Genomic DNA, 15,250 nt, shown 5'->3' on the forward strand with positions numbered 1-15,250 from the left:
AGTAAAAAAAAAAAAAAAAAAAAATGGGTGAAAGAAAACATCCTTTGTGGAAATGAGTGGCTGCAATCTTGCATAAAGACTAGTGGATGGAATATTCTATGTGATATTGGTTATTGGAAGCAGCGGAAACACTTGCGAACTTCATCAAACGGACATGCTAGTAGTCGCAAGAAGGATGGTTAAAAGTGAGGAATAAGATCAAGTGAAGGTCCCTGAATACTATTTTTCTAATTGTGCTAAACCCGACCATACTTAATGGATTTAATCATCCCACCAATGTCAGATAGTCATAAAGAAAGTTGTTAAGATTAAAAGAACTATTTAAGGTAATTGAAAACTCTCATGAATGATGCAAAAGAATGTAGTGAACAACAGAATCAGATGAGCTATAAGGATCTAGGTGACTTGATAAGTTCTCATTTTACCATTTAGATAATCTTCAAAGCCAAAGTCATCCAAGCTTCCAGTAAGAGCCTCCAAACCCAGCATTGAAGATGGAATAGGTCCTGGAGGCCTTTGAAATCTGCAATAGCGTTGAATTAGAATATAAATTATATTAGCAATGATTTTCAGATTTCAACTAGACAAACAGCTTGAATCAACTTAACTGGCATCACAAGTTGAAATGTTGGTGAAAATAAAAGAATAGAAAAGTAGATGCCAGATTGAAGTCTCCCCATTTAAATTCATACACATCAAACATTAATTCCACAAGAGATCCTATTTTAATGTCATTAGCATATCAAGGGATGAGGGGGAAAGGTGCTCCCACCACACTTCCAGAGAACTAAATTTAACATGTGTACGAAGGGAGCAAATCACATGAGGTAGAAGAGTCAGTGGAGTGAACTATGACCTTTTTGCTCCCCACCAAATCATTATAAAACGACGATTAGCAATGTGATTAAAGTTGAAAATAAAATAAAATGCATATCCAAAACAGCAGATTTTGGCCTTTTCACTAATATTCGAATTTAGAACACACCAAAAGAGATCCAGCATCAATGCAAGGAGAAAAACCATACCGAGAAAGAATTTGCCTGTCCAAATCCATCTTCAGTGGAAAAGCAGATCCATACGTATTCACAAGAATTTTCCTTTTCATCTCCTCTTCTGTTCTCCTCGTCTGAAGCATGAAAACAAGGATATACATGTATCAACTTAAAATAAATTGATTCAACCAATTAGAAAAAACCTGTGGTTGATACACCTTTCTTGGTGGATACCGTTCATTATGACTAAACCAACTTAAATGTCCAAAATTGTTTGAAAGATTTATGGTGTTTATCTCATAAATGTTTTGAATGCAAACTAATGCCCCTCAGGTGCTGCCATAAGAAATTTATCTTGGATATAAACAATTCTATTAGCAAATGAAGAAAGAAAAAGAAAAGGGACAACCATCCCACCCCAACCCTATAATCAAGACAGAAGAGGCTTTTCAGTGCTTTTCCCAAGTATCCCCCCTCCTGAATGCTGGATGGTCACTAATTACAAGTTCCAAAGAATATGGCTGATCTTAGTCCTCTCCATAGAAATCTAATTGAGGGCAGAACCTACTTGCGCCACTGTCCATTTGTAAGATGGGACACCCAAAATATTGAAATATGGGGATAACAAGAGAGTATTGACCATAATAACAGGAAATAAAACTTCAAGTTACAAGTTCCTAATCCGAGAAACATGGGCAAACGGTGGTTCATCAGCTCCGACGAATCTAGATTCTATTTCTAATAACAATCTAGTCGTAACTGCAACAAATAAACAGCAAAATCCACACAGAAATCAAATAGGGGAACTTAGATTGAAACTTCCAGTCCGCTTTTCCACATTGTATAAAACAGCGATAGAAAGAGAGGGAAAGGAAATTACAGTTTCGTAGAGGGATTCGACAGGATGAGATCCGACGAGGTCGCTCTTAACGCCTTGGAGCCCAAATCGAAGCGCATCGTTCTGGATTCCTCCGATTTCATGGGCTATCGTCTTCGAAGATTCCATTTTTCTTCTTCAAGGAGCAAGTTCAGAGAAAACTTATTCAGCAAGTCGAGAACGGAAAGCTGTGCCTCTGCGAACTGCGAATTGGTATCGTTTTGGTATTTATATAAAACACAGTGACTTCGAAAAAAAGTTTTCATTTTTTTGGCCAAAATAATCAGATATGTATGTGCTTATCGGTTTCGGTAATTTTAATTTTAGTTTTTAATCTAACATTTTCAAATTTACTTTTTAGGATAAATCAAAAAATTTATACATTTACCATTTAGTTATGAAATTGAGAATGGGTGTCAGAGTAAAAATGATCCAGAGATAAGATAGTTAAAAAATACTTATAAGAATTGATCTCGAAGGATAAATGTTCGGTTAATTGTGCTTTGTTTAGAACAATTTTATATTGAACTGACTTTTATAATTTTTATAGAATGCATGTGAGTGAGAACAAAAACATGTTAAAAGAGTTAAAAGAATTTGATTTACGAAGATAGTTTTTCCCAAATAGAAAAATGAAAAAAAAAATTCTAGTAATAAAATAAAACGAAAGTCGAAAAGAAAAAAATAAAATAAAATAAAAGCCACACCACACTAAAAAAAAAAAAAGAAAAGAAAAGAAGTGATGGATAATAAGAGGACACGTAGTGAAAATTGGCGGGTTTAGAAACGGATTCCATTCTCGTCAACCACCGGACCTTCATTTTCTTCTCCGTTCTTCAGAGTTTCAGAGACAGGTAGAAAGAGAGTCGATTTCGATGAGTGGAATATCGCCTCCTGCTGCTCTCTGTTCTCATGACAAATTCACTCTCCCCAATCGCCTCTCCCTTGTTTCTCTGCGTTTCTCTCGTCCCTACTGCGCAACCTCTCTGCCAGGCGGCGGCAACCGGAACGGTAGAGCCAACTTTTTCGTCCATTTCGAACCGAGAGCTCCTCTGCAGAAGCCTCAACGTTTAGCTTTCACATTCTCGGCTAGAGCTGCTGATACTACTCAGCCGTCTTCCGTTTCAGCCTCGCCGGATAAAGCAGTAGTTACCGATGATGAATTCTCGCTTGCGAAAGTATTTTTCTGATTCTCTATGGCTATGAATTCTTGAATCTTGAGAGTAATTGTATCGGATATCTCTGGTAGCACTTGGTTTGGAATTTCTCAATTCTGTTTAATGCGCTGATAATGGTTGTGAAGAAACGAGAGGAGATGTTTGAGAGAAAAGTAGTGTTTAAATTGTACAAGAGACAAGTTTTATCGTCGTAATTTTCTCTGCTTTAAGCTTTTTTTTAGTATGTGGAGCTCTTGGTTATTCTCGAGAATTATCTATGCGCTAGAGGGAGGGAAAAGGAAAGGAAAGAAAGTTCTCTCCAATTTTAGTCGATGAAATATATATGTTGTAGAGATTTGGATCTAATATATCATGCTATGTTAAATTACTTCTATGTTTAATGTTCTAAGCTATTAAACTAGGACAAATTAATCATTTAATATGTTCCTCTTAGATTTAAAAGATAATGCTGTATTTTCTTAAAGCCTGTTTGATCTGTAATTGTGGTGTTTTACTTTTTTTTCCCCACAGGTTTCATTTGGTGTTATTGGCTTAGGTGTTGGAATTTCTTTGTTGTCGTAAGTTGTTTCCTCCTCGAGACTCAAAATTCCTAAATTTATAAAATAATTCTTGACCGCATACTGGTGAGTAGGTATCTTCCTACACTACTATTAAAATGTTCCAATTTCTCATTTTCTGGAAGAAATTATGTCAATCATATTCCCGTTGTTCACACTACGTCTTTTGGTTTACAAATAGGTTTTTTGATGTTGTGCACTCCACATAATTTTTAAAAGAAAATTCCTCATTTTCTTTCTCATAGTTGTCAGAAATTTAATGGTAGTGTGTAGAAAGATACCTATCCACCGGTATACAACCAAGTATTTTTCAAAATTTTAACTTGTACATTTGATCTGTTTTCATTCTATAGGTATGGATTCGGTGCATACTTCAATATCCTCCCAGGATCCGAGTGGTCTGCCATTATGCTAACATATGGCTTCCCTCTTGCAATTATTGGCATGGCTCTGAAGGTATATAACTTTCTATTTTTTCCCCTTCTGCAGTGTACAAAGGGATTAACGTGATAAATATAAGCTTTCAATGGCTGTTACTTCAGTAGCCACATCCATCTTCAGGTCATTTCAGCCTTTCTAGACCCTATATAAGTTTAACTCAGTAGCTGTTCCAAATTAAAAAATTTATCAAGCCGTTTCTATCAGGTGTTTTTTTACAAAAAGTAGTGTCATGTTACCACTTTCTATGTTTCATTTGTTATTTCCTTTCTGAAATGGCCTTGCAGGGTTGCTTCTTTCTTCCTAATTCCTTTAGCTTCATGTACTTGAGCTGAAAAGGAAAATAATTGGTAGAGAAAATCTGGTAACTCATTCTAGCTTTTGACTGTTTTGCAGTATGCTGAACTCAAACCAGTGCCATGCTTGACATATTTAGAAGCTCAAAAGCTGAGGGAATCATGCGCCACCCCTATTCTCAAACAGGTTGAAATTTGATTCTTTCTAATGCCATGCTAGCAAAATATGTTGTAAATATGTTTTCTTGTGAGTGACTGTTTTGATAGACCCCGTTCTTGTACATTATATTTAGAGAAGGAGGAGGAGGAACAAAAGTGTAATTAGAATCTTCTGGAGAAAGAAAGTGGGGCCCAAACTTGAGGAAATCTATACTTTTTGAGGATTATTGGGAGGGAGTCCCTCATTGGCTAACTTAAAGAATGATCATGGGTTTATAAGGAATACATCTCTATTGGTATGAGGCCTTTTGGTGAGCCCAAAGCAAAACCATGAGAGCTTATGCTCAAAGTGGACAATATCATACTATTGTGGAGAGTCGTGATTCCTATCATGGTATTAGAGCCATGCCCATAACTTAGCCATGTTAATAGAATCCTCAAATGTCGAACAAAAAAGTTGTGAACCTCGAAGGTGTAGTCAAAACTGACTCCAGAGAAGGAGTCGAGCCTCGATTAAGGGGAGGTTGTTCGACAACTTGGAGAAGAATGAATTTTTCGTTTTGTGTGAATATTATTGTTCCAACTTACAATTGAAAAGTTATCATTTAATTCACTAAGAACAAGAAGCTCGCCTTTTGGTTCAATTTGACTGTTACTTCAATAGTATGTCACTTGCGAGTTCAACTGACATTGTCTCAAATGTGTAATCATTTTGTATATACACAATTTCTATTGTATGAACTGTTTCATATTTCTAATCACTTTTTAAAGTTTTTCACTAGGTAAGAGATGATGTGATAAGGTACCGCTATGGGGATGAACAACATTTGGATGAGGCATTGAAACGGATTTTCCAGTTTGGTCTGGTAAGTAAACTGGCGCCATTTGAATCTTCTTTTATGTGATCTTTGATTACATTTTTACGTGGTTGTAATGTTGTGGATTCTTCTTACATCATTAGCAATATATCAATTCAAAAGACTCCTGCTTTATCAGTATAGAAAGCTGGCTTCACTTTCACTTGGCTGTTGCATTGTTATAAAACTAGAATTCAATTCACTTTCACTTGGCTTCATTTTTTAGACTGAAGCTGTTCGAACTCTGGTTCATGCTTGTCCTATTTGAATTTTGGATCCAGCAAATAATCAAATACATAGGACCAGGAGTACACATTTTGACCTTAATGGGAAATTGCATCCATTGTGTATTTGAATTCTCATTTTTTTGCTTTTACACTGATTTTTGCTAACCGATCTTCATTGCATTCTACTTCTGTATACACAGGCTGGGGGAATTCCTCGAAGGAGTGCACCTATTTTGCAAAGTATTCGTGAAGAAGTATGTTTATGTGACTTGACTTTGTATTTATTTCATATATCACTGGTCACCTCAGTACTTAGGACGCTTCTGATTGTACCAACTAGAAGTACTACTGAATACAATAGCATGTTATCAGCACTTACGATTCTAATATTCTGCCATTTGCTACAATTCTAGGTTACAGAAGACGGAAAATATTGCCTGGTCTTGGTGTTTGAAGCCAAAGCCTTGACATTGTCAGATTTTGAGAAAAGACAGGTAATTGAGGCATGATTCTTCTTGTATCGTTGAAGAAAGAGTGCTAACTCTCTAGGGGATTATATTTAATTGCTCGATATTTTGCTAGTGCTGATGTAGTCATGATGATAAATGTTTCTGCTAATTCTAAGGGAAGAATAATACTCGGAAGATTTACAAGCGTTCCTTACAGCGAACCTATTTGTGAAGACATTGTTAAAAGATCACCACCACTAAATTAGTTTCTTTAATGAATTTACAGGCAAAATTTGCTTCTTTCTTTGGACCAGGGATCGCTGCCGAAGTTGGTGAGCTTTATACTACGCTTATTTTATCCTTTTTTTTGTTTGTCATTTTACCATCGTTAACTGAATTTTTTTACGTGAACATTGCTTTAAAACTTTTGCAGGGAAGGGAGACAATGATCTGTATGAAGTCCGGCTTATTTCTAACACTATTCCTGGTGCTTCACCATCATAAAATATACGGTTTTAATCGAATTCTGCTACATATAATTGTTTCATTTACAAACTGCTGTCCACTAGTGAAGTTCTGGTAAGTATATATTTCTTTGGAAACACTGCACTCAAAATCATCCGATCTCTAATGTTTTTAAACAGTGAAAAATACAGAAAAAAAATATTTAGAAAGAGAAAAATCTGACATCCAAGATGGTTTCCTTCCTGAATTTAGAATGGCATCTCCAAAAGACCATGAAGAAGATGATGTAAGAACAGTTCGTTCTTAATATAGGACATTCTAGCTTACCTATACCTATTCCGGAACTACTTCACATGTTGCACACTTAGTTATTGGATTAATGAAATTACCCTTAGTATAGTCACAGAAATAAGAAATGTATCCTAGCAAACTACAAGCTACAGTCTAGAAGGCACCCAATGCGGTACACATGCCCATAAACATGGTGCATTATTGGCTTGCGTATGCCAATGCCAATATTGATTATAGCTTTACCTCAACTTAGTGAAGTAGAATAGCCTTATATTTTTTTCGAGTTAAATGAGAGTGAGGATTTGAACATTTGACTCTTAGACAAGGATGTATGCTATACCGGTTAAACTATGTTTAGACTAACAAGAGTGTTATACTTGTACATTGATACATAGCTTTCTTATTGTGAGACAATTACATTTATTACCATTAAACTGTTGTCATTGCCACATAGGACACTTTGAAGTCTCATTCAAAATATTCCATTGAAGATTTTTGCCAATCAGTGATTCATCATTATTTATCTTATTTCTAAGATTGGTCATCAATCATTTCATTACATTAATGATAGCGAGACCAAAAGGCAATGTTCTGTTGAGTGGTGTTAATTGATCCCAAATGAAGTCTTACAAGCGTTCCTTACAGCTGAACTTGGGCTTAGTATTAAACGCTACGACTAATATTGAAGCTTAAGTTGCTAGATTTGAGTAAAAGTCAGGTTTTCATTAAAATTTACCGGGCACCAAAAGAGGGGTACGTGAAACATGTGTTTTTATACTCCATTTTATATACTCTCTCGAGGGTCAAGTCCACGTGAAACTTCCATTGCAGATGTCCTATTGTCTCCTCTCCCATCTCCCTGCTTCTCAATTTTCCTCGCTGTAAAAAGGGAATTTTGACTAGCTCGTCGAGGAGAACTATCTTAACTGAGGATCGAGTTTTCCTAATGGAAGAGATGGCATCTCCTTCAAATCACTTCTATGGTTGAGAATCAAGTAGATTTAAGTCTATTGTTCAGTTGAGTTAGATGGACCAGAAAAATACTAGTATCTGAAAATTCTTAAAAAAAATTGTTCTTTTAGAGGGAGCATCTCTGTATGTTAACTAGGGCGAGCTATTGAACTCGGGTAAAGTGCAAAAACATACGTATTCAAAGATGGGATGGTTCCTTAAACACAAGTTGGAAGATACCTGCCATTGAGAAGATTTTTGTCGTCGTGCCGTGCATAAAAAGGTTTTGCACATTCCTTTTTTCAAATATTCATATATATGAATGGTTGAAATTGCTATTTCATATACGATTAGTTTGTCATTCAAGTATACTTTTCGTTATTTATTCACATTTTTTTTAGACTTGGTTATTCCTTCAGAAAATATTTAAAAGATTTTAGAAGTTCTTCACCATCTTGTTTGAATATTCTAACTAATGTGATATGTACGTTTTGAATTTTTTACTGTTTTGATATTAGTGGGTCACCTGGATTGGGGCTGTTTTATTAGCTCATGAAGCACTTGTGTTGCAACAAGACCAATCTTCCTTTTTCCTTCACACTTTTTAGGGATCCATTGTATGATTTATCTAATATATTAGACTTGGATCAGTAATCCTAGTTATTGAAAGGTTTGTTTGTCTAAAGGTAAAGACAAAAGGCATGCACGTGAAGTGAGAAAGATAAAGCTGCTCCCAACTTTCACCATTCCAATAAACAATAAATTAAAGCAGAGAGAACCACGAAACTAAGAGCCTTAACCTTTGTTACGCAGGCCTGAGGTCTCTCTCCATGAGTGTCCTTAATTTCTTAACGTGAACACAAACCTCACTAACACCCGCGAAAATATGCCTGAATATAGATAGAATCTCCCTTTGCCATTTTGCTCAGGAACTTTTCAGCACCCTTTTAAATTCAAATGAGGTAAGAAATTCTTCGTTCTTGTTTTGTGTTTATCTGTCTGTCTTGTTCTCATCCATGACAGGCACCCACCTTGCCTCCACCTTTGCTCCTTTGCACTGTTTCTATCTCCCTTTTCTCCTTTTGTCATCTCCTTTTCTTTGCTTGCTTTGATTGTCACCTGCACTCAATATTTGCTAATTTAGGCATTCTTATGTGAACATGACCCTCCTGGAAATCTGTAGAAAATGCTCAAACTTTGTTGTACAATATCTCTGTGTTGGAATGAAATTTCATGCCTAAAATGAGAAATTTAGCCTCGTGAAGGACCGTACAACTAAATGATGTTTTGGGCCTCTAATACATTTGATTGAGAAAGTAAAGGTTTCATTAATTTAGAGTTGTTGCCTTTCCTCCCCAACTGAAAGGTATAAATCTGTTGTTATTGGGAAGGAAAAAGAAAGGCACACAGCCAGAGTTACTCACCATAATGAGGCCATAATCCTGCCAAACAATGGTAAAGCCAGCCACACTGGTGAAATGATGAACCACAGTTCAATCATACCAGTAAGACAAGATCCAGAAGGTTCACTTCTTATGCTGGACGATAACCTTTGAGAACTGTTTTTTCGTTTTACTTTCTTGTTTCTTTTCACTTTTAGTTTTTCCCTTGAATCCCAGCCCACCTGTGGACTGATTTTGAAATTATTCTTACTGATATTGAGGTACAAGCATGTGGATGTCTTATGAATGACAGATGCAATGACTCGGATACTTTTTTTTTTTTTTTTTGCATTATTTTGGCCATTCGACCATGCCCTACAAATGCATAACCATTTTTTTCCAGAAAGAGAGAAATAAAGCAGAGATTTCTACATAAAGTAGCAGGAACTGTGAGAACCCATTTTGTATTTTCCTGGAAAGAATCTCGATGGGCTCCACAATAAAGCTAGTATATGGTGGGGAGATGGTTGGGGAAGTGGGATTGTTAAATGCATGGTACAGAGTTTATGGTGGTTGGGGTTTGGAAATACGTTTCGTGAAATTGGCTTTGTTCATGTTCTGATATATTCTTGGTTAGAATCCTCCAAGTTTTCTTCTCTTTTTCCCTTTTCCCTTCTGATTGATTCTTTTTTGCTGTCCGGAAAATGCTTCCCACAAACAGAGACAACCACAACTGTATGAGTTGTTGGGAAACAGACAACGATAGGAGAAAATCATAGGACTGTGAACTATAAGCCTATGTGAAGAATCAGAAAATGGTGTCAATTTTACTCTTACACTTTCCCCATCTTGTTAGAACTTCATTCTGAATCAGTCGAGCCTAATCTTGACGACCCCATTTGTAGAAATGCACTATTACCACTCTTTATGTTTTGGGTTATGGGTTAATCAGCCTGAAATTTACTCCTAGATTGATTTTTTTTTTAGCTTAATAATACGTAGGAATGGTGATTCATACTTCTAACCTTTTTGTTGAGGCTCAAGATAACTCTAACTTCTCCCTAGATTTCTTGATTAGTTGGGTTGTATTAAGCTTGTGATTTCAAACCCCTTTGATCTTCCTTTTACTAAATCATGATTATCATTTCAAAGATCAAAGAATGTACATACCCCTTCCTCTGATTTCTTTGTTTGAGTAGAACAAGAATTTGGTGAATTAGTTTCTTCTTTCCCACATGCCTTTAAGGATGTCACCATGGGAGGCGTGGAAGCAGGGCTAGGACATGTTGAACTTCTTTCAGGTGGTGTGCTTTGAGTTCCAACATCCTTTGTCATCCCTTCCACTTTCTTTTCTACAACTCAAACATGGAAACTTGTTCATATTGAGAATCCAACTTCAAATAAATCTTTCAAAGCATGCTATAAAATTTGTGGTGGTACCTGGAATTGGATATCGATTAACTGCTTCCTCTTGGGGAAAAGTAATCGGCCTTTCATGGTGTTGTCTTGACTTGGTGGAATAAACTAAAGGAGCAGACATGGTGATTCTGCTACTGAAATTTCTGAATGACCTTGCACTTAGTGTTTTAGCAGATAAACACTCCATTGGAACCTCGCCTGAAAGAGGATTGCAGATATATTTCTCTGCTTCATACCACTTTGAGTTCAAAGAAAACTGATCAGGCGACAAGCTTTCCCACATGTTATATCTTGACTTAGCTTGCAATGCTGCACAAAAACTCCATTTTTGACATTTTACAGCCAAAAAACGATTGATTTCTGATGTGCTTACAAGAATGTGTTACCTTTGATAGCAGCAGTGAATGAGTAGGTTGATGGGTCAATTTCATCTGCAAAAGAAAAAAGATGAGAGAAACCCATGACAGGAAAAACTGACTTGAACCAGAGAACGGAGAAGTAATTAAAGTACCTCTCATGGAGTAATAGCCTGGGGAAGAAGCAGTGCTGGAGATGGTTATGTTTGATCTGAAGGATCTGCCATCTTCCCTTAAGCTTCTTAAATAAGACCCTGAAAAACGTCTGGAACTTGTGTTCTCACATTTGAACCTTCCCTTAACTGGCCACTCTCTCAAATTGAAGTCCTCTGGTTCTTCCCTTCTTTGCGAGCTGTAATGAAACTGCTCCATTCCAAGACTCTGAACCTGTGAGCAACTAGTTGAATTCAAGCCTTTTAAACCCCTTCAAGCTTCCAAATATCAGTCTCTTCTCAGTAGTTTATAAGCCCAAATATTCTCCATGATGCTGTCAAAACAAATTATCACTAGTTAATGATTGTTTTGTATAATGTCAAATTTATCTCTCTAATTTTGGCCTTTATTATCCCATATCTGAAAAGGCTGAGTTCCTTTTTCCCAAGTAGAACAAGTAGCTCCCACAAGTCCATTTCATAAAAATTTTGAGTCTCAATTATTGGTGTATATTGTTAGGATTGTGTTTCAAATAATGGGCCTCATACTAAGTTGTTGTATAGCTCAAAATGTTTCCCATGAAATGTCATTTTGTTTATGGTGTTTCCCCGCCATGCAATTTCAACTTCCCACTTCAAAATTTTTGATGTCATGTCATGATCTGAGCTTCCAAATTTTGTTGTTCATATGATTACACATTTGATTTTTTTGAAGTTTCCTTTTCCTAGTTTAGTGTAGAAGTGTCTATAAAACAAGATAGGAGTGGGGACGGAGATAGAGAAAGGATAAGAGGTTCCTCCACATAAAAATTTATAATGTATATATCTTTAGTTTTAGTTAAATTATAGTTACACCCGTGAATGTTTTACTTATTAGTAGCCCCTTAGCTAATTAAGAAATACTATTTTTATTGGAATGAAGTTTTTGGAGAAACTAAAAGTAAAACATAGAACACTATTTTGTTATTTATTCTTATTTGAAAAATAATTTATTAGGATGACATATTCTTAAAAAAAAAAAAAAATTAGCCAAGAACTCAAATTTTTTTTTTTAAAATGAAAATTATTTTTAAAAAATATAATATAATATAATTTTAAAAATAAAATAATTATCCAATAGAGTATAAATGGTTGTTAAGTAGAACAAAAATGATTATTCAATAGAATCTTAAAAGCCGAAATTAGAAGCAAATCTTGAGAGAAAAAAAATTAGGGTAATAAAGTGATTCAGTGTCAAGTATGATCGATTGTTCTTCCACTGAAATTTTATTTAGACAACAAAGTAAATTTCATACTCAAATAGAGATATCGTACCACCCAAATATCTATTAAAACGAAGTAAAATGAGTTTTAACAGAAGTCGAAGAAATATATAAAAAGAATGGGCCATCATAAATGGTTTCAGCAATGGCGGGGTAAGCATGTTCGGGCATTAATATTAAAAAATAAAATAAAAATAACAACAATAATGATAATAACAAAAGAGTAAGTTGAAGACAACAGTTATTCTACAACGTTGAAGAAATGGCGGGCATAATATCTTTGATTGCATCAATCTATTTGTGATTCCCATCCACTATGTTGACATTTTCCTTTCGTCCCTTTCACTATGTTTGCCCATTCTCTTTTAACATTATTATCGCTTTCGATTTTCTGTTTCATCAAATCTCCCACCATTAATCAATTAGTGCTCCACTCACTAACCCTACCCTAGTTAGTGAAACCAGGAATGGTGGCTTGTGGGTGACAGGCCTTGGCATTTGGGCTGGGCTCAGCAGCTGGGCCGGGCTCGGTGGGCTTCACAGAAAGTTCTGCGGGCAACTCCCTAATGCCCTTCAAGTAGAAGGTATAGAAAAGCTTGAAGGGGAAAATTATCTGCTGCAGCTTAACCTGACCCGTCACACCTTCGAAGATTCCTGACCCGCCAGTCACAGCCAGATACGTGTCCTCATAGGTGAGGTATGGCCCCTGCACCGCTATGTGACCGTAGTCCCCAAAGTAAAAGCTGTAGATGGCCTCGTAATGGTCACCTTTCTTTTCAGGTTTGTTTTGCACCAATATGCATAGCCCCGCTGTAATTCCTACCCGTTTTTGCAGGTCTCCAGTGTATAGCTGTAATGATTTTTTATATTTTGAACAATAATTAATTAATACACTATTCATTAATCATTATGAACGTGCTTCTTATTGATTTATAAAATTAAATAATTAATTATATTACTTTTTTTTTAGAATAGTTAAAACCTTCGAAACAGGAAGAGATGATGAATGATGACTTTTGCTTGTTTATGCTTATTCATCCAAGAAAAACCTCCAACTAATCAGGTCCTAAGAATGATGAACATATTCTTTAGAAGAGTCTCGTATCTATTATTGACCAGAAGGGAAAATTTATGAATCTATAAGTAAAAAATATCATCTCCATTCGTATGAAATTTTTTGAGTAAATCAAAAGTAAAGTTATAAGAATTTATGCTTAAAGTAAGCAATATCATATCATTGTGGATATTTATGATTTCTAACATGGTATCAAAGTCATGCCTTAACTAAACCATGTATATAGAATCCTCAAGTATCCAACAATGAAGTTATGAGTCTTGAAATTTTAGCCAAAAATGACTCAAGTATCAAATAAATTGTGTACTTTTTGTTGGAAGGTTCTAAAGAATTAGCCCAGCCTCAATTGAGAGAAGGTTGTTTGAGAGTTCCATAAGCTTCTGATTTATTCAAGAGTAGTTGAAGTGTGGAACAAATTGTTTACTGAAAGTTCTAGAGAAAAAATAGAGTCTCAATTGAGAGGAGGTTGTTCAAGGGTTCTATAGACTCCAAGAGAAGCTTTGTGATATACTTTATTCGAGAAGAAGATTTTTGAGGGAGGAGTCCCACATTCCCCAGACTATATGAAAAATATCTTAGAATTATAGTTACGAAACATTATCTCTGTTGATACGAAGACTTTTGGAGAGACCAAAAAGTAAAGTGCTTAGACTCAAAATGGACTGAAGTTAGGACAAACACCAAAAGAGGCAAAGGGCGCCAAAGAGACAGAAATCCTTTGATTTTCAATGGCGCCAAGTAGAGAAAAAAAAATCTTCCCGAGAAGAATTAAAAACTATGAATCTAAGCATTCTGGTCAATTTAATCTCTCAGAAAACTGAATTCTCTATAGATAAGATCCAGTAGTTTCTCCAGAAGCAACACGACTTAAAATTGATAACGTGAATGCAAATTGAAAGCATAGAAAATGACAGATAAGAAAGTTCACTTACTTTGTTAGTGAAAGGAACCAGATCGCCAAGCGCATTTGTATTCTTCTGGCTTAACCTAAGATACGCAGGACTTTGACGATCCCTCTCGTTGATTTCATAAACGTATAATTCCTGAACTCTACCTACAGAAACCAAAGGAAAGATCAAAATCCACATAGATGCTCAAAACCGAATGTAAATTCATTGCAAAAACCTAAAAACTCACTTGGATTAGGAGAAGAATCAGAGGCGCTAGCCTGGCTACGGCAAGCGACCGATCTTCCATGCGCGAAGAAACTCAGATTCTTGGGAGCGGAAAAGAGCTTGGAGCTCTGAGTGAACAATGGAGCGGAAAGCTTGACGGAAACAGGCCGATTAATAGAGGAATTACTCGGATTCGCACAGGCTAATCTCACAGAGTTGGAAACTGCTCGCAGAGCTGCCATCGACGACGATTTCGATCCCTGATTTTGGTGTTTGGATGCCGAGAGAGTAGAAGAGCGGACGTGTTCGTGAGAATAAAAGGAAGTGAAGGGATTGCCTCTTTAAATATAGAGAATATTGGGCACTTTTAACTAATTATTAATAATTATGGGATTATTTTGCACCGTGGACGGTGCGCATGTGGGAACCGTGGGTACGGCGGTGGACAACAGTCAAACCGGGCACTCTTCCACGTGGCGATTTTCCATTAGTAGTAACAGTAAGCAGTCCTTTAATTTCCACGTGTGAAAATATCAAAATTATAGAATTTGAATTTTGAATTTTTCATGTGGAAAATATGTTGTTTCAGGCAGACAGATACTTTTGGAGCCCAAAAATGGTCGGCTTTTACTATCTCTACACCGATAAATAGTAAATTAATAATGGATAATACAATTTTACAATAAAAAAAAAAACTTAATTATTAAAAACTTTTATGCCTGAAAATGCAATTTATTATTATTTATTTATTA

The 15,250-nt window shown here is 35.9% G+C and overlaps 4 protein-coding genes across 4 annotated transcripts in view; 1 reads left to right on the forward strand and 3 right to left on the reverse strand.

Moving 5' to 3' along the window:
* The window catches only part of LOC111458201 (cyclin-B1-2-like), a 3,256-nt gene extending 1,158 nt beyond the window's left edge, over window positions 1-2,098 (reverse strand). Inside the window, exons 1-3 of the mRNA XM_023100715.1 lie at window positions 1,873-2,098; window positions 1,026-1,126; window positions 426-523 (exon numbers count right to left, since the gene is read on the reverse strand). Coding sequence (XP_022956483.1) covers window positions 426-523; window positions 1,026-1,126; window positions 1,873-1,998 — 325 coding nt within the window. The 5' untranslated portion in view covers window positions 1,999-2,098. The remainder of the gene's footprint in view (window positions 1-425; window positions 524-1,025; window positions 1,127-1,872) is intronic.
* Window positions 2,099-2,648: 550 nt separating this feature from the next.
* LOC111458174 (thylakoid membrane protein slr0575-like) lies at window positions 2,649-6,685 on the forward strand. The gene is made up of 9 exons (XM_023100680.1): window positions 2,649-3,047; window positions 3,558-3,604; window positions 3,958-4,060; window positions 4,439-4,525; window positions 5,280-5,363; window positions 5,782-5,835; window positions 5,995-6,075; window positions 6,317-6,362; window positions 6,464-6,685. The coding sequence occupies exons 1-9, from the start codon at window positions 2,745-2,747 to the stop codon at window positions 6,532-6,534; spliced, it is 876 nt and encodes a 291-aa protein (XP_022956448.1). The 5' UTR covers window positions 2,649-2,744; the 3' UTR covers window positions 6,535-6,685.
* Window positions 6,686-8,397: 1,712 nt separating this feature from the next.
* Window positions 8,398-11,381, reverse strand: LOC111458168. The gene is made up of 5 exons (XM_023100667.1): window positions 11,050-11,381; window positions 10,925-10,969; window positions 10,560-10,847; window positions 10,290-10,471; window positions 8,398-8,856 (listed from the first exon to the last, which is right to left on the reverse strand). Exons 1-5 carry the CDS (start codon window positions 11,264-11,266, stop codon window positions 8,674-8,676), a joined length of 915 nt encoding a protein of 304 aa, XP_022956435.1. The 5' UTR covers window positions 11,267-11,381; the 3' UTR covers window positions 8,398-8,673.
* A 1,076-nt stretch (window positions 11,382-12,457) lies between these two features.
* LOC111458193 (allene oxide cyclase, chloroplastic-like) lies at window positions 12,458-14,823 on the reverse strand. Its single transcript, XM_023100703.1, has 3 exons — window positions 14,521-14,823; window positions 14,316-14,437; window positions 12,458-13,158 (listed from the first exon to the last, which is right to left on the reverse strand). Exons 1-3 carry the CDS (start codon window positions 14,738-14,740, stop codon window positions 12,757-12,759), a joined length of 744 nt encoding a protein of 247 aa, XP_022956471.1. The 5' UTR covers window positions 14,741-14,823; the 3' UTR covers window positions 12,458-12,756.
* Window positions 14,824-15,250: the final 427 nt, after the last annotated feature.

Source organism: Cucurbita moschata, unplaced genomic scaffold (genome assembly GCF_002738365.1).
Source record: "Cucurbita moschata cultivar Rifu unplaced genomic scaffold, Cmos_1.0 Cmo_Scf00002, whole genome shotgun sequence".
Classification (NCBI taxonomy): domain Eukaryota; kingdom Viridiplantae; phylum Streptophyta; class Magnoliopsida; order Cucurbitales; family Cucurbitaceae; genus Cucurbita; species Cucurbita moschata.

What these genes read in the sequence shown, in the direction of transcription:
- LOC111458174 (XM_023100680.1), top strand. Translation starts at nt 2,745, where the DNA reads ATGAGTGGAATATCGCCTCCTGCTGCTCTCTGTTCTCATGACAAATTC. An exon ending in TTATTGGCATGGCTCTGAAG is followed by an intron (nt 4,061 to 4,438) that starts GTATATAACTTT and finishes ACTGTTTTGCAG; the next exon opens with TATGCTGAACTCAAACCAGT. An exon ending in TGCAAAGTATTCGTGAAGAA is followed by an intron (nt 5,836 to 5,994) that starts GTATGTTTATGT and finishes CTACAATTCTAG; the next exon opens with GTTACAGAAGACGGAAAATA.
- LOC111458168 (XM_023100667.1), bottom strand. Translation starts at nt 11,266, where the DNA reads ATGGAGCAGTTTCATTACAGCTCGCAAAGAAGGGAAGAACCAGAGGAC. An exon ending in AGGCTATTACTCCATGAGAG is followed by an intron (nt 10,970 to 11,049) that starts GTACTTTAATTA and finishes TTTCTTTTGCAG; the next exon opens with ATGAAATTGACCCATCAACC. An exon ending in ATTCACTGCTGCTATCAAAG is followed by an intron (nt 10,848 to 10,924) that starts GTAACACATTCT and finishes GTTTTTGTGCAG; the next exon opens with CATTGCAAGCTAAGTCAAGA.
- LOC111458193 (XM_023100703.1), bottom strand. Translation starts at nt 14,740, where the DNA reads ATGGCAGCTCTGCGAGCAGTTTCCAACTCTGTGAGATTAGCCTGTGCG. An exon ending in TGATTCTTCTCCTAATCCAA is followed by an intron (nt 14,438 to 14,520) that starts GTGAGTTTTTAG and finishes TGGTTTCTGTAG; the next exon opens with GTAGAGTTCAGGAATTATAC. An exon ending in TGGTTCCTTTCACTAACAAA is followed by an intron (nt 13,159 to 14,315) that starts GTAAGTGAACTT and finishes AAATCATTACAG; the next exon opens with CTATACACTGGAGACCTGCA.